This window comes from Chiloscyllium punctatum, chromosome 37, assembly GCF_047496795.1.
Source record: "Chiloscyllium punctatum isolate Juve2018m chromosome 37, sChiPun1.3, whole genome shotgun sequence".
NCBI lineage: Eukaryota > Metazoa > Chordata > Chondrichthyes > Orectolobiformes > Hemiscylliidae > Chiloscyllium > Chiloscyllium punctatum.
The window spans coordinates 20,216,325-20,240,940 of record NC_092775.1 but is presented as its reverse complement, the minus strand read 5'-3'; the positions used below and the strand labels follow the sequence as shown (position 1 = coordinate 20,240,940).

Genomic DNA, 24,616 nt, shown 5'->3' with positions numbered 1-24,616 from the left:
TCAGCCAGTCAAGTCCACATTGACTCTCCAAAGTGCATCCTGCCCAGATGCATGTTCCTAACCTTATCCCTGTGTTACCCTGCATTTCCCATGGCTAATCCACCTGACCTGCACACCCCTGGGCACTCTGGGTAATTTAGCAAGGCCAGTCCACCTAACCTGCATATCTTTGAACTGTGGAAGGAAACTGGTACATCTGAAGGAAACCCACACAGACACAGGGAGAATGAACAAACTCCACACAAACAGTTGCCCGTGAGCAGAAATCAACCTGGGTCCCTTGTTTTAAAAAAGGTGTCACAGATGCACTTGTGAAAATTGCTTGAGAGTGAGAGAGAAGTGCTTTGAAAATTAACATGTTGTTTCAAAGATATGCAGTAATATTATTGAGGAAAGAGCAAATATAAAAATACAATGTTACTCTTGTACAGAGGCTCACAGTTACTTTATCTTGCAGGATTACCTTGTCCTTCTTCCGAGTGCTTACTATGAAGCACCAATCCTTCAGCTCAAAGTGACTGAACCCTGCACCTATACAATAAACCCTGAAGACACCACTCAAAAGTTAGTATGACATGAGAACCGATGCATTTTTGTTGAACAACCTTATGGCACTTTTTCTGACCTGGTTGCTGTGCTGCTGTTTTCTGCACAGCAAGATCCAATTATCCAGCTTCAATCCTGAGTGTCGGACAGTAATGGGATATGAAAATATTGGAAATGAAAAGCATTGACTATGGATTTCACAATCTGACTTTACTCCATTTTAAAGTTTAGAAATTAATGTTCTGAAATTAGTGGATAAATCTTTGACATATTAAAGGTCTGATTTCTTTTAGATATTATTTAGCCTGCTGTTTTAACACTGGCACTAACCCGTTTATTTTAAACCATTAACAACCGTGTATGAAGGTCTGTCAATATTGCTAGACTAAAGTGTACCTTGTGTCATTTTTCTGGAGTTCATAGTAACAGGAATTGGTTTTCCCCACCTTTTTTTTTTGTTTGTTTGTTTTGAAAATGTGCATAGTAAGGTGGAAAGGTTGACTGTAATAGGTTGGCAAAATAAAACTACCATTTTCCTGGGGCTGGGCTTGGAATGGAATTGTCATAAGTTGGGTTGGGCAAGCTGTAAAATTGATGAATTTGGCTGTATCTGGCAGTCCATAAGAGATGTGGTTGCAGGATTCTGCAGGGATATCTTTGGGTTGTGCGATGGGCGAATGTGAGTCTAGAGTGGAGAGGAGTAATGAGAAGGCTGGTTTACCTGCTGTGGTTACTGTCCACGGGAGAATAATTTTCAAAGCAATCATGTACTTGCGTAATCTGAAAGTAAAATTGTGCTGCTGAATTAGCTGACCAAATCTGTAAGTGGCAGGCTTCCCAGGGAATGACTGACCCATGCTCATTCCACCTCTGAAAAGATCTTGCAACTTCTGCAACCAAGCATGCAACACCCAAAGCAATGACTGTGTGGACAGCATATCATTAGCTTAGTGCTTAAACAGATAGGGAAGAATGAGAAATATACTTTTCTGTAAGGAAATAATCCTCTTAATTCAAATTAAGATTTCCTGGAATTGAATAGTTTCCAAAATAGTTCTGCTATGAAAACACAGACAGCACCTTCAGGGCTGTCAAACCAGCTTTGAATGCACTGCCTGTGTTTAGCAGCTGAACCATTCTGGAGGCGTAAGATGAACAATATGGTGATCTCAACAGTGAATAGAATTTACATTCTCCAAAAATGTCCAGATATACAAGCTATCTTCTACGTTGAGCACAAAGCACTCTACTGCCCTTACACTTTAAGAAAAGTTGTTTTTACTTTATGACATTTTGAAACCCCTTGTTCTGGTTTAGATTTTCTGACCAGTAGAAAGTGGACAATGTATATTCAGCATTAATATATTCCCTGGCCGTTACTTCAGGCTCATACCCGCAAAAAGTGTTGATCTGTTGCAGGATCCTCCCAAGTTAGTACTCTTAACTGCCCCACATTAGGCAGATTCGATCCTGTGAAGTTGCATTACTGACATGACACAACATTTTTGCCTTCCTTACTCATGGGATGTGGGCACCCATGCAAAGGCTAACATTTATTGCTCAAATTTAATTGCCTTTCAGGGGGTAGCGAGCTGTCTTCTTGCAAATTATGGCTTATTACGCAATTTCAGAGAGCAGTTGAGAGTCAGCTGTATCCCCTTGTTGTGGGTCGAGAGTCACATAAAGCACCGACTGACTAAGGATGGCATATTTATGTTACATAATGGGATTAGTGAACCAGGTGGGTTTTACAACAATCTGGTAGTTGTATGGACACCACTGAGCATTTTGTTCCAAATTAAGTTAATTGAAGTTAAATTCTCAAGCTGCTATAGTGGGATTTGAAGTTGTGCCTCTGGATACGTGGTCTACACTTCTGGATTATTAATCCTTTTAAGATAAGCACCATGCTATCATACCTAATACAATCTTCTTCATGAGTCATTGCAAAGCGCCCTCACATCTGTATGCTCAAATGCAACAGGTTTGAGATTTCTTCTGCCAAAGGGTTTACATTGAAAAAGCTACATTTGCTCTACTGTGTACACAAAAATTTAACTCTTCCATTTTGTGCCAATACATAAAATAACAAATACTCTTTAGGAAAATTGAGTGTCAAGTGACATTTGCTTCGCTTTTGAAGGATGGTTTAACTGTGAGTTCTACCTGATGGGATTCATCTATTTTTCCACAGTTGTTTGATGTACAGGCACTTACCCCTGGATGGCTTCCCCTCAATCATGGCTGCAGAAGGCATGTGTGCCTTTGACAACTATCTCCATAGCCAGTGTCAAGTGGTGCAGCTCACTCCAAGACATCCATCAATGGTTCTCCTCAATGCTGAGCAGGTTTGTAAAATGCTGAGAAGAATAGCAAGGGATGCAAGTGAAAAAGCAAAGATGTATATGCCTGAAATGTTTCTCTGCACAGTTTGAGTGATTTAACCTAGTTTAATGAAACCAGTTAACGACTTCACATAACTTAGGCAGAGACAATTTGTTGACAAACAGGATTTCATTCATCTGCTAATATGGCACAGAATAATTTCAATAATATTAACCATCATGTTATTTTTTAAATCATCCCTTTGACTTGTTTTCCCCTGTGTTGGTTTATTTAACATTTGTCTCACTTTCATGGCTGGACCAGTTTAACAAGTGATTCTTTCAGTGGCAGAACTATGGTGGAGACTGCTCTCCTCCTGTTGTGTGCCTCTGACTAACACTTTGCAGTCTCTGTGCTAAAGGATTATGTCAGTCTATCACACTTGGCCAGACCATCATGTCATTTAGCTGTGGTTTTATCATATGACTGCTTGATCCAGAACCTAGAAGCTGTTCATGTGACTCCTGAATACATTTTATTTTTCAAAACAAAATGGTTTGTTTTGCTCCTCTTGTTATTATCGTCTGTCTGCCTTCTTTGATGATGAACCTTTTTTGTCTGTGGCGTAGAGTGTTTTTTCCTATTTCCTGACTTTTTTCCTTTTAAATATATTTGTATTTAATTAATCTGAAAGTAATTTAGATCTGCAACAGATGTCATTGTCTAATGTCTTTATTTTTCAAGGTTAATGTGCAGTTGATGATGAGGGTTCCACATTCAGGCACCTATGTGGTGCTGATTGAATATGCAACTGAGACAGATCCAGGCCAAAGTATCAGTCTCCGTATGAATGCTTTAGGAGGCCAACAGCAACCAGACACCATCAGGTTGAATTATTGCAAATATAGGTAAGGTGGTTGGACTATCTGAAACCCGACAAAAGCAGTTCAATTTGTTTTGTTATTGCAAAATACCACAGATGCTGGTGATTTGGAATAAAAACAGAAACTGATGGAAAGCTTCAGATTTGTGGAGAAAAATTATGCAGTTAACATTTCACATTCCTGGTGTCATCTCTGGGACTGAAGAGAGGTTGAAATATGGATTTCAAGCTGGTGATAAACTGAGAATGGCCGTGTGGAACACAAGGGAAGGTGATGGATGGATAAGAGGATGGGGGAGATTAAATGCAAGATCTGGTGGAGCAAAAAAGATTTAAAAATAAGGAGGCAGGTGAAGTGGGAAGTGAGCCCAAGGTTTAAGCATTATTCGAGGAAATGAATGGGTAAGGTGGAGGTTCAGAAAATTGTTTGCTCTGTCAGCTATGGTGGATGGGGATTTCTCAGGAATGGGGATGAGTAAAAAGAAAGACCTGTCTGAATTGTGGAAGAGAGCATCATCAGAATAGAGACTTAGAAATTGGATGTCAAGTGGAGTCATTACAGAATGCAGACTTTGCAGAATTATAGTCAAGGTAAGTGGTGGCAGTTGGTGTGAGTGAATGAATGTTAATACAAATTCTCCCACCAGAAGTGGGAACAGGGAAATAAAGGTTAATGTCAGAAATGAGCCATGTGAAGGTGAGAGGAGGGTGAAAATTGAAAGGTACCCTACAGACGGACGGATCTACCCAGTGCTCATGTGGATACCCACAGCCACACTTCCCATCTCAGAAATTAGACAAGTTAAAGAAGAAATTGTTCAATGAGAGCTACCTGCGAAGGGTGGTGGTTGACAGGAATTGTTCTGGCCCCCAGTAAAGGAAGATGCATATAGCCCTCAGACCATCCTCATAGTGAGGAGGTGGTCACGGAACTGGAAATTGATGAAGTAACGTAAAATGACAGAAGAATCACAAACATTGGTGACTGGACAGTAGGGGTGGGATGGGGCAGAAGGTGATCAAGATAGGAAGAAATGAGTTCAGTGGGGCAGAAACAGGCTGAAACAATAGGTCTGCTCTCGAAGAGTGGATAGCTAGCCAGAGGGAGGAGTCAGGTGGGAGAGAGAGTATTGTAGATGGACAAAAGAGCCCATTGAGTTGGGGAAGGGTTGGTGTATGTGGGGGTTGGAGAGGGCTTTGACGGCAAGGGAAGAAGATTTTGATGTCTTGCTGAGCCCATAGTTAATTGAAGGGGAGAGCAAAGGAATACCAATGGGTCCTTTGAACACAGATCATTCAGTATGGGAGAGTGAAAAGTCAGAGGTCATAGTGAATATACAGTGGAGAGGTGTAAATGGAAGATGAGTTTGAGTCCGAGGGAAGGGAAGCTGAGGAAGGATCCCAGAGGAACATTACGATCTATAGGTTGTTGGAGCTGAGGATACTTAGTAGTTGAAAAGTCGTCTCTGACAAATCACACATAATGTAACTTTTAGCAACTACAGAAACTGTTTTAACAACATACTTAGCTCTTCTGATTTTCGAGGTGTAGCTTCTCCTAAATTTTAGTCAGCAACTTCAGTGTAATTGTCTTTGAGTGAATATTTACTATTCCAACTTAGAAATAAATGAGAATGTAGAGTAATAAACTACCAGCTGCAAAAGAATTTGGGAAAGAAAAATGAGAAAATTGTTGCATACCATTGCAGTCTACTTCAAGACGCTCAATGCTAGAAATAGTTAACTTACACTTTAGAGTGGCGCAGTGGCTCAGTAGTTAGCACTGCTGTCTCTCAGTACCAGGGACCCAGGTTTCAATTCCAGCCTCTGGCGACTGTCTGTCTGTGTGAAGCTTGCACATTTACCCTGTCTGTCCTCTGGTTTCCTCCCACAGTCCGAAGATGTACAGGTTGGGTGGCTTGAACATTTTAAATTGCCCATAGTGTCCAGGCACATGCAGGCTCAGTGTTTTAGTCATAGGAAATGCAGGGTTACAGGGATAGGATGGCTCTGGGTAGGCTGCTGTTCGGAAAGTCAGTATGGACTTGATAGGCTGAATGGCCTGCTTCCAGACTGTAGGTGATTCTATGATTACTTCAACTTCAGGATCCAATCCACAGTTCTCTTGTCAATTAGGTGGAGGTGATTATCGTGTATACAAAGCTGGCTGGGTGATAGGAAATAGTGCTGTGGTCAATGGATATTTTCCGGCTGAAGGGAATTTTATCAGTTTGATCGGGATCTTGGTGCACAGGGAATAATTTCAAAGTTTGCATGTGATACTAGAAGCATTGTACATTCTGAAGATAAAAATGTAACAAACCAAAGTAACGTAGACAAGTTGAAAAATTTGAGTCAGCAGATAGGTGGCAGGTGAAGTTCAATGTGAAGAACTGAGAGGTTGATGCTTTCTTTTACTGTGAAGCAGAACATGGAGAGACGATATATAATAGGGGTACAATAATTGGGTTGAGGGTGTGTGATGCAGGAGCAGTGTGACCTTGGTGTGTATATGCACACATTAATGAGGATGACAAAACAGGTGGGTAGTGAGGTTATTAAAGTGCTATATCTTGGGCTTTATTAATAGGGGCATAGAGTACAAGAACAAGGAGTTTATGCAAGGAACTTATACAACACGCTAGTTAACTCTCACCTAGAATGGTGAGATGGGCGCCAGCTATCAGAAAGGTGTGACACATTGGAGAGAAGACAGAGGGAATTTCTAAAAATGGTTCCTAGGATGAGGAACTTTGGCTATGAGGATTATTCCGAAAGGGTAACAGTACAGTGGCAAAAAAGCACTGATTTAAAGTAATTTGCAAAAGCAGCAAGTGTGATGTGAGAAAAAGAGATTTTCACACAGCAAGTGGTTCAGATCTGGAGTCCACTGTCTGGATATGTGGTGGAGGCAGGGTCAACTGAGGCATTCAAGAGGGCAATGGATGTTCATTTGAAAAGAACCAGTGTTCCAAGGGATGGGAAAAAGGTAGGAAAATGGCATTGTGACATAACACTCCTTCGAGAGGCAGTGCAGATATGATAGGCCAAATAACTTCCTTCTGTACCACAACAAATCTTCAATTTTGGGATTCACAAAGAGGAAAAGAAATCAAAACTTGTTGAAATTTGCATCAGGCAGGATGTTCCCATATCACCATAGAATAGAATATCCTTTATTGTCATGTGTATTCAATATGAAAGTGTATTGTCGCTCATACATTAACGCCATTCACATTAACTTAATTTAAAAAAGATAACTTAGAGTGTCCAACTTGTCCTTCTCTGCTACTACAGCATGTCACTGCCATTGTCCCACTCCGGGCTTCCCAGCCCTGCCATTGCCACCGAGAGGCACATGTTGTTGGACTTGTGCTCCCCAATTCCTCAGGTCAGTTACAGACATAATCTGTTGTCAAAAATAGGATCATTTCTTCCTTTGCTATTCAAATTGTCTGCACAACAAAAGTGATCAGTACTGAATCCCTGTTCGATTCATTATTTTCCAAATCCGTCTGTTCAGAGATGTTCTTACACACCTCCGAGAGCAGGCGTGCCTTGAACCCAGACCTCCTGGTTTAGAGGTAGGGGCACTGCTACTGCACCACAAGAACCCTGAGACTAAATATTTTATAAAGGTTCATGACTTTGTTATTTGTAAAGTCTGTGTTTTGAATTGGTTGATGCACAGAACAGATGTTGCTGGTTACTAACTAGCTCCTGAAAATATTTCCCAAAAGCTGAACTTTCTCCTTGAGCGGTCTGCATCATGTCCTGATGCTGTTAGTCTCTGCGGTTTATAATTGTAGGTTAACGTGCATTCCTTTGCCGATGTTTAGGCTGGAACGTTGACTGGTGAGCAGTTTTGAATGAATGAGTTTTGGTGTCAGCTCAGTACTCATGTGGTGCAGCTAAATAAAAGATTGTGGAATATTTTAATGGGAGAACCTCATTCCAGTTGACGTTGATGGGACGTGGTGTTCAGTCTCAATTAATGACTGCCAAACCATCCCATGTAAAGGAATGAACATTTCTTGTCTCCCTTCTGGCTGCGATCCTCGTATGTTAATGATCTGCCTGGACTGCACGCAAAACAAAACTTTTCACTGTACTTGGGTACATGTAACAATAATAAATCAATAAAATCAAATTGTTAGATTGACTTGGCAGAAACCACATCGCCATTTCTCACTCAGGCATTGTCTTCCATGTTTGGGGCTTAACATGCGCATGTTTTAACCTAAAATGCATCAGACTTTGGTCAGGCATTCACTACATGCTCTATAGGGATTCATAACAAATCAATTCCCTGAGGCTGTAGGGTGGGTGAACTAAGACCTTTTCTTGGCCACCTAGCTTATTTCAGCTAAGCAGTTGGGATCAAATCATCCTTGTGAATCTTAATAGAAAACCCCATAATCAGACTAGTCGACATGAGTAACATTACTTTCACAATTAGCTCTATGGCTAATTTCACTGATAATACAGATCCCAATGCATTAATCCTTCATTTAACGCAGCAGACCTTAGATACTCTTTTCAGACTTTTGGATCAAATTTTCTTCCATTGTCTACAAAGCGTGGGAAAAATCCAACTCGTCTGTCTTAAAGCCATGAGTTAGGGTAATCCTTTCGAAGCAGTCCTAATTGGGAGGCTGGAAGCTAAAGGGTAAGAAGCTGTGACACGGATTTGCAAAGAGCGACCTGGTAATCTGCAGAGTTTTGATTTTCAATTCTCGGGCTGAACAAATCTGGCACGAGTTTGGATGGAACGTAAAAGGAATTTGAACCACTCGTTTCTAAAGTCAACATTAGCATACTTGTGTCCATACTGAAAATTACAGATAACAGTTGGCGGTTAGCCAGATGTGCAGAGATGTGTTCACATGCGTGGGAAAGCATAAGTAACAGTCATGTAGACGTAATCCACATCAATTATTGTGCTTTGAAACTAATGGATAAATACAACTTTTCAGTCACAATCTACATTGGGGCATATGATGATATGTGAGGCACCATTTTTGGGTTAGACCCTGACACTCATCATTTAATTAAGGAGATTGGACAAACTTTCAAAACTGGAAAGCCATAGGCAGGTTCTTCAGGACAACAGGAGCTGCAGCCCGCTGTTTCAGGTAAAGGGAGAGAAAAGACTCCTTCAATGCCCTACCATGCTTCAGTGTCATGGTCCTATCCCTTTCCTCTACCCCACGGAAGAGTCCAAACTCTCAACATTACCATTATCCACCAAGCTGGCCTGACAGCTCATTGCTTCTTTCTTAACAGGAAACTGAACCAGTCGCCAACCTCAGCCTGCCGGTGATTGTTCTCACCTTCAATTCCACTCATTTTGTTCATGTAGAAGGTGATTGTTACAGTGCCCAAAACTTTTTGTTTGTAGCATTTGTGGACCGTTCCTATCTCCCATCCTATTCAGCAGCCCCCATCTCATTTCCCCAGTACATTGATGACTCTATTTGAGCCACACCCTGCTCTCACTTTGAATGAGAAAATATTGTTTTCCAACGCTCTGTCACCTTCACCTGATCCATCTCTGAACTTTCGTTGAATTCCCTGTCCACATTTCTGAAAATAGTTTGTTATCATCACATCTACCCTGTATTTCCTTACACCCCACTTGCTGTGAGGACTCCATTTTCTTCTCCAGATTTCTCTGTCTCAGTCACATTTGTTCTGTTTTGTCTTCCTTTTCCCTCAGTTGGAGACAGTGGTCTAATGATATTTTTGCTGGACATCTTGCTCATGTTCAGGGGACCCATGTTCAAATCCCAACATGGCAGATGGTAGAATTTGAATTAAATTTTACAAATCTGAAATTGAGTCTAACGATGACCATGAAACTATTGTCCGGAAAAACCCATCTAGTTCAGTAAAGCCCTTTAGGGAAGGAAATTTGCCATTCTTAACTTGTCTGGCCTACATGTGACTTCAGAACCACAGCAATGCCCTCCAGGCAATTAGGATCGTCACTAAATGCTGGCCTACCCACCAATGCCCTAATTCTATGATTGAATAGAAGAAACTGAGGATCCCCCCCCGCCCCCCGATTGTGGTTTTAGTTTAGATTCCCTACAGTGTAGAAACAGGCCCTTCGGCCCAACAAGTCCACACCGACCCTCCGAAGAGCACCCACCCAGACCCACTTCTCTCTGACTAATGTACCTAATACTATGGGCAAGTTAGCATGGTCAATTCACCTGATCTACACATCTTTAGACTGTGGAGGGAAACTGGAGGAAACCCACGCAGACAGAGGGAGAACGTGCAAACTCCACACAGGTAGTCACCCAAGGCTGGAATCGAACCCTGGTCCCTGGTGTTGTTGACTGAGACATCCACTGTGTCCAATATATTTCACACACTTATGGGCTCACCTTTCTCTCTTCCAGAACCATGATAGAGATCCTCTTATACTGACCCCTCACCTCACCAGCCTCCACATTCGATTAATCATCTTCTCCTAATTTCACCAGCTCCAGCATGACGCCACCACTAATTATGTCTTCCCCACTTATTGCTTTCAGTATTCCAAATGGATTGTTACCCCATGTTCTCCACAACACCCGCTCCCTTCCGTTTGACAACTGTCCATGCTAACGCATGAGATACAACACCTTTTTCCCTCCTCCCTTCGTAACATTCAAGGCTCCAAACACTCCTTCCAAGTGAAAAACTAAGCAGAACTGCAGATACTGTAAAGCAGAACCAAAACCAGAAATTGCTAGAGAAACTGAGCAAGTCTGACCACATCTGTGGAGACAAAGCAGAGTTAATGTTTTGGCTCCAGTGACCCTTCTTCATAACCCTTCTGCCTTCTGTCCACAGATGCTGCCAGACCTGCTGAGTTTTGCCAGCAACTTCTGTTTTGTCCCTACCGTAATATTACATCTTGTACAATTGCAGAGTTTTAGACTGATTGAAGGATGCTCATCAATCCGTCACATTTCCAATGTATCCCTGAAAAAAGTTGTCCTTTATCCCCATAGCCTTTTAAGGGTTTCAGCTTCACATGTCTATTCAATTGCCCTTATGAAGCTCCGAAAGAATTCTGCTGCAAAGTCTGTTTGTTTTTGGTAGTGCAACACTCTGGGATGGGGAGGAAACGGTCTCCATGGACAGAACCAGAAATAGTGCATCAGTCTTTCAGCAGAAGAAAAGCAGTCCTTGTTTCCACTGGCCAAATCAAGTGTTTTCATTAGAAATTGCCCAGTCCTGCACTGCATTTGGAAATTGCAATTAATTTTCGAATAACTGCTGTGGCACTGCTAGTTTATTTAAAGCCATGTGAGAATTTTTACTGATTGATGAGACACTGCACCAAGCTATCTGTACATGAGATAGAAAACCCTGAGACTGGAAATCTAAAAGTCAGCCTAGAAAATGCTGAAAAAAAATGCTTCATTGGAATGAGGAAGTCACTTTAGCAAAATGAGCTAAATCTCCGTAAATATCAGCCCTGCTGTTCTCTTATTACACAACTGTTTCTTGAAGATGTTGTGGTCTCAATCAATTTATGTGGTGATATATTTGAATCGCTTTCTGAAGACAGCTTCTGGTTTGTGTATCCTAATTTTGTCCTATACACTTTCAACCTCTTACCCAAGAACACTGGTGCATTGTTTATCTTCTTGTTTAAATAACTTGGACCTATACTTCAGTGGGATCTCAGAAGTGGCTATGTAGGAGACTGAAAAGCACTGGTTTTTCTAATTGTTCCTTTTAGCTCATTACTGTGGATTAATCTTGTGACTCTCCTTGGCACCATCTTGAGGATTTCTTGTGCCATGGCAACATGAGTTGTGTGTAGAAATTCAGACAATTTGGCCAGGGGATTGAATAAGTAAAAGAAACATCAATTAACATTTAGGGCGGAGACATTTCTTCAGTTCTATCATTGTCTCTCAGAGTAGTAAGAGAGAAAATTGGGAAAGACATCAAGGAAAATAATTGCCAGTGCAATAGCTTATAAGGAGTTAAATCTTGAGGTCTGTAATAAAGATACTTCAAATGAAACCAGGTATTGCTTTGAGATATAATGTGTACCGCAGAAAATGCCTTTTGTTTAATGGAATGTGTATTCAGTGGGAAGTACAAAGCAGAACTCAAATGCTGTTCCACAGAGGAACGGGATCCCACTTAACTTTTTTTTTAATCCTTCCTACGCTGCACTGCTGAAGCCTGGGAATGTGACACACTCCTGGTCAAGTGATGGCGCGTGTCTATGGGAGAAAAATACTCTTATGCAAATGTTCTTATTTTAGATTAGGTTAAATTCCCTACAGTGTGGAAACAGGCCTTTCGGCCCAACCAGTCCACAGCAACCCTTCGAAGAGTAACTCACCCAGACCCATTTCCCTCTGACTAATGCACCTAACACTATGGGCAATTCACCTGAACTGCACATCTTTGGACTGTGGGAGGAAACCGGAGCACCCGAAGGAAATCCACGCAGACACTGGGAGAATGTGCAAACTCCACACACAGTCGCCCGAGGCTGGAATTGAACCTGGGACCGTGGTGCTGTGAGGCACCAGTGCTAACCACTGAGCCACCGTGCCGCCCTATTTTGTGCAGTAATTTCTCATGTTTGCCATATGTTGTATAATTTTCTTGCTGGGAACTGCAATTTTGCTTGAAAGATTCCAAGAAACTGTGAATGTTGTGTTGACAATAAATCGGCGAATGCTGCGTGTCTTTGGACAACCATCAAACTGCGTAGAGTTGATGAAACATGGTGACCGTATAGTTACTGTCATCAATTCTTCAAGAGCATTTAGGGATTGGTAATAAATGCTGGCTGAGCCAGTGACCCCCACGTGCTACAAATGAAGAAGAAAAGTTTGAGTTCTCATGTCCGCAATCACTGAGAACTGGGACCTGAGTCTATGTTTTTTCCTCATCGTCTATAGACTCAATCCCTTGCAAGAATTTCTCAGTGTGGTGGAAATGAAATAAACAACCTGAATCTGGATATTTCAGGCTACGTAGCAGCACTGGCCTTCCCTACCCCTCATCTGCTGCATGGCAAATTAAATAGGCAAAGAATTGGTAGTGTTTCTGTGAGATTTTGAAATTCCATTATGAGTGGTGGTGAGCTGAACAAATGGAGCGCTGCATTGTAAATAGTAAAGACTTTGGGGTTGCACTCCAGACTTAGGGAACAAATACTGTTTGAACCAATTTTTATTTTGCTGTCCACCTGTAATTTAAAGCTTATTTTTAATTCCAGTTTTCTGTGTCATGGAGTTGCAACTGATTCTTTGAATCGTGTCGCAGTGTATGAATTACCAACTAACGTGGAACTGCAGATGGTTGCTGACTCAGCTAACATCCTCCTGGTAAGAGATCGTGTAACAAGATCAAATATGACCATTTTCTCTCTGCCTATGCTGATCCATTTAACTTTCACAAAACCCAGTCAGAGAACAAATAGGTTAAAAAGTTAGCACTAGAGGCTACCTCTATGTTTTGGAAGGGGGTTAATTGCGTATGATATTCAGTAATTCTGTGCACAGTTGGACAGTTACAGTGACTTGAACATCCTAGTATGAGGGAGTTTTACAATAAGAAGAATGTTTCACATCAACCTCTCTCCCTGCCAACACCAAGCCATTGATTCTTACTGGCCATGGGAAACGTGGGTTTATGGGATTAGGGTGGGAGGTCGGATGCTCTTTGGAGGGTCGGTGTGGACTTGATGGGCCGATTGGCTTGCTTCCACACGGTAGGGATTCTCTGATTCTATTACTGGGCACCTGAATAGGTCACTGTAAACTGTTCAGGCTTGCAGAAGGCCAGAAATCCCTTGGGTGACATATAAGAGTTGGCATTCAATACCTGTGCTGTCAAATCCTTGATACAATTGCGAGATCTTTTAGGAGCAAAAAGTAACAGCATTGTGGAGCAATACTTTTTTTTCTGTGACACGAGTTGCTTAAACCTGCTAATAGGTACAATGTTAGAGTATAAATGAAAAGTTAGTATTGCATCTAAATCACTAATTATTGTTCAATATTGTTATTACTCAAATGTTACCTTTGTATTAATTGTTGCATTAAGTGTTTAAAACAAATGCATGTTGCTATACCTGATAGAAAATAAGATATTTTCTCTTCTTCTGTGAATTCTTCCAGGTTTATTGAGATTCTATGTCAAATTTATTTTGGGTTTCCGCTCACATAAGTCAGTTAATACTCTTCATTCTTGTCAGAGTGTACATGCGTCATCTGAGGCATAGGCAATTGAGCTTCTTCAAGCACAATGCTTAACCCTATCACTGAGAGATATGAGACCTGTAAAGACAGCCCCACCGTTTTCTTCTTGCCACTACTGGCTAAAGAAATTAGCCAGCCACTGCTCTGAGCTTCCCCAGTAACAAAACAAAGACTGAAATGAGCAATATGGGCATTTGTGACCAATCTGCTGACCACCCTTGCTTCAGTTTCTAGACTAACAGCTGATTTTAAATAAAAATAACAATGAACCGTGGATGCTGGAAATCTGAATTTTTTTTTTAAAAACAGTGCAGGAGAAACTCAGCAGGTCTGACAGCCATCGGTGGAGAGAGAAACCAAGTCCAATGAATTTTCTTTGGAACTGAAAAGAAATCATTGGAGTTGAAATGATACCGTCTGTGGACAGAAAGTGATCATGTCTTCTAAGTTTTTCCAGCACTTTCTATCCTGATTTTAATAAATTGCACATAATTTTAAAAAGCAATTCAGAACCATTCACCAGTTACTTTGGTATGCAGTAACCATTTTCACAGTAAAATAAACCAAAACTTAAAGCTTCTTTTAAAACAAAAACTAATCATGTTTGTGACTTGATGAAGAACTTGTTTAAGTTTGGAGCCCATAAGGGGGCTTGCTGAGCAGGAACTTGCAACAGAGATAGAATCAATTGAGGAAGCATGGCATTGGTGCAAATTTTATTTCAAATCGGCACAGAAGATCTCAGATTTTCTGGATGTAATTTGTGCGTAACATTGCTCAACCCTTTGCACTCGCTTGATTGATTTTTAGATCATTCTCGAGCTAAATAAAATTAATGGTTACAAAGCAGCAGAAACTCTGCCCAACAGTTTGTCCTTGGATGAAACTCTTGCATTCACTGAGGGTGATTTAAACAATCCTTGGATAAGCACATCGATGATGATGGAATAGTGTACGGGGATGAGCTTAGAATAGTTCACAGGTCCGCAACATCAAGGGCCAAAAGGCCCGTTCTGCGCTGTATTGTTCCTATGTTCTGTGTTCTACCAACTTATGTCATTAGCTTCCACAGATCAGACAGTGCCCGTCAAAGAGTGTTGTTAAGAAATTGTGGACTGAAAGCCTCGGAATTCAATGCGTTTAAAGTTAAATTCAAATCCTATAGGCCCACTGCTTCCCAGCCTTGTATCCTCTCAGCAGTGTTCCCCACATGGAACATCTAATCATTAAAAACATTCCTTAGTAGTAAGGAGCTTTAACACATTCTGTACTAATAGTTCTCTGTTGTACTACTTTATTTTTCTTCGAGTCATTGTCTTAGAGTCTCACAGCATGGAAACATGTCCTTCTATCCAACCATTCTATGCTGACCATAATCCCAAACTAAACCAGTCCCACCTGCCTGCATTTGGCCCATTTCCCTCCAAATCTTTCCCATTCACTTACTTACCTAAATGTCTTTTAAACATTATAACTGTACCCACATCAACCATTTTCTGTGGAAGCTCATTCCACACACAAACTACTCTATATAAAAAGTGTTGCTCCTTATGTTTTTTTTTAAATCTTCCTTCTCTCACCTCAAAAATATGGTCCCTGGTCTTGAAATCCCCTACCCTAGGGAAAAGATCCGTGCCATTCACCTTTTATATATACACTTCATGATTTTATAAACCTCTATAAGGTCACCCCTCAACTTTCTGTGGTCCAGTGAACTAAGTCCCAGCATCTCCTTACAACTCAAACCCTCCATTCCCAGCAACATCCCGGTAAATCTCTTTGGAACTGTCTCAAGCTTCATAATATCATCTCTATAACATCATCTGAAAATTTTGGTTAAAATCAGATAATGGATGAACAGTACTTCCTGTACAAGTGAAGATATAGAAGCCCTCCTTTTGAATGAATAATTATAACCTATCTCCGTAGGACACAGGTGTCAGTGTGCTGACTTGTGATCACTTATTTTTCAATTTCGAGCATTAGAAATTAGTGATTCTTAGCAATGGCTGATGGTGAATGTTGAGAAAGAATAAAGCACTCTGATTTTAAGTGAGATTTAATAACAACAGGATCAAACTGTTGCTAATTTTGTTATTTGTTTGCAGAACAAAATATACCTCATACCCCATGAACAATTCACCATGGAATATGTACTGCCAGGAGTACATTGCATCAGTACTCATGGAACATTTGCACCAGACAGGTGATTGTACTGCCTAGTATGTTTTTTCCAACTTATCTGACTAATGCCAACTGGTGAGCCAACCTCTTAGTAGCTACTTCTTATGGTAGAGAGAATGTGATGTTACATTTTTATCATAAACAAATGAGAGTGTTAAAGTTATTCTTTGCCTTTTCTAACTTTGCATGAGCTCAATGATGTTCTTGTAATTTGAAAGATTTCCTGAAAGAGAATGATGAGGTGTTTGGAAGAAACCAACCGCACTCAGAATTAAGTCATAGAAAGTGAGGACTGCAGATGCTGGAGATCAGAGTCGAGAGTGTGGCGCTGGAAAAGCACAGCAGGTCAGGCAGCATCCGAGGAGCAGGAGAATCGATATTTCGGACATAAGCCCTTCATTCCTGATGAAGGCCTTATGCCTGAAATGTCAATTCTCCTGCCCCTCGGATGCTGCCAGATCTGCTGTGCTTTTCCAGCGCCACACTCTCGACTCAGCACTCAGAATTAAGGCCACAAGAGCTTACAGCAGAGGTAGGCCATCCAAACCATCCAGTCTCCTTTGCCGTTCAGATAGATCGTGACTGTTCTGATAGTCCTCAACTCCTCTTTCCTGCCTGTTCCTCATAACCCTTGATTCTCTTACTGATTAAAAATCTGCCCATCTCAGCATTGAATACGCTTAAGGGCCAGCCTCTTGAGCCATCTGCAGTAAAGAATTCCATAGATTCACTACCTCTGAGAGAAGAAATTCTTCCTCAACCTGATCTGAAATGGGCGACCCCCTTTTTCTGAGATTATGCCCTCCAGTCTTAAACACTCCCACAAAGGGAAACAGCCCATCCACATTCACCCTGTCAAATCCCCTGAAAATCAAGTATAATATTTAATCTTTAGAAAATGAGAGGCAACCTTATTAAACTCCCATGAGTACAGACTCAACCTATCCTCATAAGTCAGTCTCTCCATTATGAACTTCTCTGGACTGCTTCCAACACCAACATATCTTTCCTGAGATAAGAGGACCAAAGCTTTTGGCAGTGTTTCAGCTGTAGTTTGAGTGATACCTTGTATTGTTTTGGCAAGTATTTCCCTATGTTTTTGTACTCCATTCCCTGTGAAATAAAGGACAACATTTCCATTTGGCTTTCCTGTTACCCGCTGAATTAGATTAGATTCTCTACATTGTGGAAACAGGCCCTTTCAGCCCAACCAGTCCACACTGACCCTCTGAAGATTAACCCGCCCAGACCCATTTCCCTCTGACTAATGCACCTAATACTCTGGGCAATTTAGCCTGGCCAATTCACGTGACCTGCACATCTTTGTGACTGTGGGAGGAAACTGGAGCACCCGGAGGAAACCCACGCAGACACAGAGAGAATGTGCAAACTCCACACAGACAGTCACCCAAGGCTGGAATCGAACCTGGGACTCTGGTGCTGTGAGGAAGCAGTGCTAACCACTGAGCCACCTCAGCATCTGAGGAGCAGGAGATTTGACGTTTCAGGCGGCACGGTTTTGAATAAGGTTTATGCGTGAAGATATCCAAATTACTCTGTACTGTAGCTTTTTGCAGTCTTTCTCCAATGTAACAAGACTCAGCTTTGGCTTTACTCCTGCCAAAGTGCATAACCTCACCTTGTGTTCCATTGGTCAAGTTTTTGCCCACTTGCTTTAATGTGTCTGTACCCCTTTTCAATCTTTGTGTCATCTTCACCACTTGCCTTCCCACCTTTTGTTTTCTATATTATCCACAAACTTGGCTATAGTACATTCATTTTCCTCCTTCAAGTTATGCATATATCGTAAATAATTGTGACCCCAGCACTGATCCCTGCAACACTCCACTAGTTACAGATTATGGAAATTTACCTATTTGACCTATATGCATGCTGTTGTGAGAGTTGACCATAATTTGAACATTTAACATTTAATTGTTTGGTACATTTCAATAAATCCTTAACACTGCTCAGATTTAAGGTTCTTACTTATTGCAGACATTACACAGGTAGAATGCAGTCCTTAATTTCCTGGGAGTTTTTTTCAGTTGCTATAACTTTAATGGATGGCCTGCAGGCAACCCAGAGACATGGAATTGGGATTTTCGTGTGTCAAATCAAGTTGGCACAGAAGTGGTCAGCCAAAAACAATATCGCATTAATAGCTACCGTGCCAATCTGTTGCCTTATCTTGATCGTGATAATTTTGAGAGGGTGAGAAAATGAACTTTGTATGCTGTTAATCAGGCACCTTTATGTAATTAATGAGTTAGGTTTAGGCAGTGGGTTCTTACCAATCAGATTTTAAGAGGTACAGGTGCCCTTTGGAGGTTGTTCAAAGCTGAACAACTCCAGTCTGTCTAGAAGAAGGAAGATCATATTGGAAATGTTTGAGGTGGTTTTCCAAAGAAGAGAGAAAGTTTTGCCAAAAGTCTTTTGGAAAACAATTAAAGTTTAAAACTTTACAATTTCCTTAATCTACCCTGGGTTTGGGTTGATGTTTTCAACCTGCCCTATTCAGTTTGAAGGTGCTGATTCCTTTAATTTCTAAAATTAGAGATCAGCAGCAGCAGCAGCAATGGCTGGTTCCCTGCTTTTTTTTACTGCCTCCACAATAGCTAATTAGCCACTCCTGATCTCGCACAAATTTGGCTTGTGCCTTGATGAAAATGTCGACCTATACGTAGCCTCCGTCGGGGGATGGGTTTGCCACCGGGAAATGAGACCAGCTCTTGCCCATGGATTCTCCGGGATTTTGATGAGTCCTGTGCTGAAGTGTCTGGAGGCACTCCAGAGACCCCTCTTACAAATTCATGCAATAAAATTTACAGCACAGTGAACGATCAGTTCGTGTTGAGCGCTGGGTCATTATGACATCACAAACATTTAAATTTGAGTTTCGCCTACTCTGTTAAAACGCAATATAAGTAGTACCATAAAGTGTGTTTTTATTTTCCAAAACCATCAGATGTCTTAATCTCCTATTGCTGAATCATCCTTGAAAACAGCTGCCTGTTTTGGCAGGTCTTGCAAGAAACCCTAAATGACTGTAATTTATTGTAATAGTAATCTGAGAACATTGTATCAGGATGAAGGGCTGTTTGCAAGCTGGGACTTCATAACAGAAAATAATTTTATTATAAAGTTAACGCATGGACTCTCAGTACATCCTGTATCGGTGCTGATTCATGATATTTATAATCATGTGGAAGTGACTGCTGATAATTACCACTCCTGTTAACATATACACTATTGAAGTATCCAGTAACAAGTGCTGATGAAAGCAGGTTTGGTTAATACTTCTTTCAATCTGCATATTTTGACTTTATTTAGATGAGCTTCCACCCAAGTAACCAGACCTATAAACGATTTTGACTGCAGCCTGAGACACCCAATAGTTCAGAAATGAACACACAGCACCAACAGGATACAAAAGTCCAAGAACTAGACAATAACTAAATATAACTTACTAAATATTTTCCCTATTCTCATTATTTTTTTCAAGAAATCATCCATATGATCTGTTTACGCACTTCGCCATATGGAAATGGCCTGGATTTTCGAATCCGAAAACCCAGAAGGTGGCCATTCAGTCCATCATTCCTGTATTCTCCTATATTTTATTTATAGCCCTGTAAATATTTACCCTTCATGTATTAAAAAGAAAATTGGTTCACGTTACTGTTGAATCTGCTTCTACAACCCTTTTAACAGCGGATTTCAGATTGCAATAACTCCTCATGTAAAAACAAAAATAATGGTATATCTTCCTGTCACCTTTGGATATTTTGCCAGACTCACTCAATGACTGCATTGATTTTCAATTTGTTTTGCGTGATCATTGCTGCTTGCTGGCAACAATGACTTCCTATTTTCTCAAAACAGTCCCTGGTTTTAAACAGCTCTAACAAATCTCCTTACAACCTCCCCCCTTCTCCAAGCTGAACAACCTCTGCTTCTCCAATCTTTCCACATGACTGACGTGCACCACTCCTGGATTCAATACCATGAATCTTTACTGCGCCCTCTCTAAAACATTCACACCTTTCCTAAAGTGTGATGCCCATATTTCTAGGCCATAGAAATACGAATGGGAGTAGGCCATTCGGCCCGATACTCCTCTTGATGCCAACTAGGGTTTCATAAATGTTCATAGAGTTGTATCGCACGGAAACAGATCCTTTGGTTGAACCCGTCCAGGCGACCAGGTAACCTAAACAAATCTCATCAAATTTGCTAGTATTTGGCTCATATCCCTTTCAATCCTTTGTATTCGTGTACCCATCCAGATGCCATTTAAATGTTGTAATTGTACCTGCATTTCCACTTTGCTATTTATAAAACCTAGGATCCTTTACTTTTTCTTTGTTAACTTATTTTCTCAACTGGTTGTGCCTATCTCACTGATTTTGTATACAAAGATCCTCTGGTCTCTTTGTTCCTCCATTTCCTCTAGAATTGCATTTCTTAGTTTATTGCTGTCATCTTTCCAAAATTTATCACAGCATGCGCCCTCCATACTAAATCCCATCTGCCATATCTTGGTCCATTCCACCAGCCTGTCCATTCCCTTATGTAGTTCTATACTATCCTTCTCATAGTGTACAACATTCCTAAGTTTTATAACATCTGCAAGTTATGGAAGTTGTGTGCTGTACACCTAAATCTGAGTTTATTAATATAGAACAAGAAAAGCATTGCTTCAGTGTCAACACTGCAGAGTTTGATCGTATTGTTACTCAGGTCCATGCAGGGAAGCTCAAATAGCCAGAACCAGAAGGGATGTGATTTTTGTCGCAATGTCAGCTATACTTATTTGGGGGTCTCGAGTGGAGAATAATTTCCCACCTTTGGCCTCTTCCCACTTTGAGTCCCTTTTTATATACCATCTTACAGTTGAATAAACAGTTGCTCACCACTGATGTGTTTCCTGTCACTCAAGTCAACTTTGTGTCCATGTTGTCACAGTCCGATCTATTCTATGGCTTCTATTAATTAAACCAAGAAGGCTGTATGGTTTTTGAATGCCTTCTGAACTTGGTTGGTATATGTGCACCCCGAATCTCTCTGCTCCTGCACCCCATCCAGAATTGTATCATTTAGTTCATAGTGCCTGTCTTATTTCTTCCAACCACAATGGATCACTTCCTGCTTCTCAGTGCTAACTTTTGATCTGTTATACTTTTATTATTCTGCCATTGTCTGTGTTTTCTCTGAGTAGCTTGTTCATTTTTTATTTGCTACATTTCTGAGCTCCATACCACTGGCAAACTTGGAAAGTATGGCTTGCATTAATGTTTAATCTTATTGTTTTGCTGTCTGCCTTGCAGTGGCTCCTGCACCACCTCCAGGTTCCAGAAGCCTTCTCAATCCATTATCCTGAGAGAAGGAGAAATTTCCTCTCCCTCGACACTGCTGCACCTTTATCCACTCAGAACCCTTGACCGACTGCAACAGCCTCCCATTCAACCACCTACCATTGTGGAGACAACTGACTTGATCTTTCTTCAGTCCCCTCAGGTAAATCCTACTGTATGTTTGTAGTCACAAGACCAGCAACATTGACGTAGAGAGTTAAAAGTTAGCCTTTTGAAGCTCTATAACATGGCATCCAAATTCAATATGAAGGTTAGGTCAATTTAGTAGTGATTAACTTGGCACAGATTAGTTAAAGTCAATGAGGTAAAAACAATGACTGCAGATGCTGGAAACCAGATTCTGGATTAGTGGTGCTAGAAGAGCACAGCATTTCAGGCAGCATCCAAGTAGCTTCAAAATCGACGTTTCGGGCAAAAGCCCTTCATCAGGAATAAAGGCAGTGAGCCTGAAGCGTGGAGAGATATTCAACTCCCCCCTCCCTCTCTGCCGAGGACATGGAGGTCCTGGGCCTCCTTCACCGCCGCTCCCTCACCACCAGACGCCTGGAGGAAGAACGCCTCATCTTCCGCCTCGGAACACTTCAACCCCAGGGCATCAATGTGGACTTCAACAGTTTCCTCATTTCCCCTTCCCCCACCTCACCCTAGTTCTAAACTTCCAGCTCAGTAACTGTCCCCATGACTTGTCCGCACTTGTCCTACCTGCCTATCTCCTTTTCCACCTATCCACTCCACCCTCTCCTCCTTGACCTATCAGCTTCATCCCCTCCCCCACTCACCCATTGTACTCTATGCTACTTTCTCCCCACCCCCACCCTCCTCTAGCTTATCTCTCCACGCTTCAGGCTCACTGCCTTTATTCCTGATGAAGGGCTTTTGCCCGAAACGTCGATTTCGAAGCTACTTGGATGCTGCCTGAACTGCTGTGCTCTTCCAGCACCACTAATCCAGAAACAGATTAGTTAAAAGTATAGCAATACAGTCTAATTTGCTAGAAGCACAATGATAAAGCTTAGAGCTATATATTGCTTATGTATAAAGATTTTATATATTATCCTCCATAAACAGTCATTGGTTCCAGACTTTATTTTGTTGTAATAAAAGGTTTTATTTTCCTGTGCTTAGAAATTTAGAGAGACTTTAGCAAAAACATGCCTCTGATCTGAAAAAAGTACAGGAAACAGCTTCCATTTATCTCCTCAGGCTACACCATTGCATCTGATCAATTTCCTGTGAATTCAAGGTGCTATTGATTTGTCAGTGAACACAGGAATTTGCAGGCAACTGGGAGTCTCGGTTTATTTTTGTTTGCCAATTTTCTCATATCTTATTTGAAAGTACTGTACACAAATGGCCTATTGCCAGATATGGTACTCTGTTATGATCCAAATGCAAGAGGCTTCTTGGCCAAATCTCATTCTCGCTCCATGTCCATGCACTTGGACGTCCATCTGAGGCCTCAGAAGAGCTTGTCAGGAGCTGGATTCCTGGCGAATTCTTCTTGAAACTGAATTGACTTGGATCACTCCTGCCACTTGCATGGCAGAAATCAGTTGACTCTGCACAGATTGGAAAGCAAGACTGAGATTTTTTTGATTTACATGATTACTCATTGGTTTAACTTGCTAAGCACCAGGGCCATGGAGAGAAGGACAATTTAATTTCCCACACTCAGATTCTTCTAATGGTAGAAGTACTGGGTAGTGCTGTGACTGGGATTTTCCCAGCTTTGATTTGGGGGGTTCACTGAGTTAGCTAGTGGCAGCTGAGCCAACAGTAGAAGTATTACTATTGGGATTACTACTGGGATTAGGGAAAATTAAGTGCTATTTCTCATGATAGCCATCCATCAATCTGTGTTGTAAAGTGCATGGACCTGAGTAACAACAGGATCAAACTCCACATCACGTGCTCCTGCGGAGAATTGCATGTTAATGCTCGAGCACAGTACTTTCAGATGGGTGAAGGGATTAGATTAGATTAGATTAGATTAGATTACTTACAGTGTGGAAACAGGCCCTTCGGCCCAACAAGTCCACACCGCCCCGCCGAAGCGTAACCCACCCATACCCCTACATCTTCATCTACATTTACATCTACCCCTTACCTCACACTACGGACAATTTAGCATGGCCAATTCACCTGACCTGCACATCTTTGGAGTGTGGGAGGAAACCGGAGCACCCGGAGGAAACCCACGCAGACACGGGGAGAACGTGCAAACTCCACACAGTCAGTCGCCTGAGGCGGGAATTGAACCCGGGTCTCAGGCGCTGTGAGGCAGCAGTGCTAACCACTGTGCCACCGTGCCGCCCACTTCTGAGTAACCAGGAAACACATGAAATACTTGAATTTATTCTTCACTCGCTGCTCAGCTGCCCACGAAATGGGGTAAGGTCACAGATTGAAGTGAGGCAGAGTGAAATAGGGAGGAAAGAGAATGTGGAACAACTAGTAGATCAATGGGAAAAGGGAAAACATTGGATTTTGGGAAGTGGTGAAAGGTGGCAAAATTATTTAGGGGTCTTCAGTGGAGAATAAGCATCTTTGACATGACTGCAAAAACCACGTAACTTCTGGGTCCAGATACCTGAGCTTCCCTACAGCAGCTGGATGCAACCATCTTTGTGAATCCAGGCTTATGATTGTTAAAGTCTAAATGTTTGCTTAAAATCTGAGCCACAAGACTTTATTAACATATTTCAATGACTGATCCACCTCAGCAGAGCATTGCCTGGACACCAACCTGCCTCCTTATTGAGCTGCAAGTGGGAATGGGAGGTGATGGCCAAGTGGTATTATTACTAAACTATCAATCCAGAGACCCTGGTAATATCTCGGGGACCCAGGTTCAAATCCTGCCAAGGCAGATGGTGGAAATTGAATTCAATAAATATCTGGAATTCTGAGTCAAGCAATGCTCTTACAATGACCAGGAAATCATTGTCAGGTATCAGGAAAAACCCATCTGGTTTACCAATGTCCTGTAGGGAAGGAACTTGCCATCTTTACCTGGTCTGGCCTACATGATATTTAACTGTCCTCTGGACAATTGGGAATGGCCA

At 41.5% G+C, this 24,616-nt stretch overlaps 1 protein-coding gene across 1 annotated transcript in view; it reads left to right on the top strand.

Moving 5' to 3' along the window:
- Positions 1-24,616, top strand: part of lama5 (laminin, alpha 5) — a 296,784-nt gene that overhangs the window by 183,304 nt on the left and 88,864 nt on the right. The window contains exons 25-30 of the mRNA XM_072556417.1: positions 458-564; positions 2,741-2,894; positions 3,616-3,779; positions 13,005-13,113; positions 16,098-16,195; positions 21,504-21,693. Of these exons, the coding sequence (XP_072412518.1) occupies positions 458-564; positions 2,741-2,894; positions 3,616-3,779; positions 13,005-13,113; positions 16,098-16,195; positions 21,504-21,693 (822 nt within the window). The remainder of the gene's footprint in view (positions 1-457; positions 565-2,740; positions 2,895-3,615; positions 3,780-13,004; positions 13,114-16,097; positions 16,196-21,503; positions 21,694-24,616) is intronic.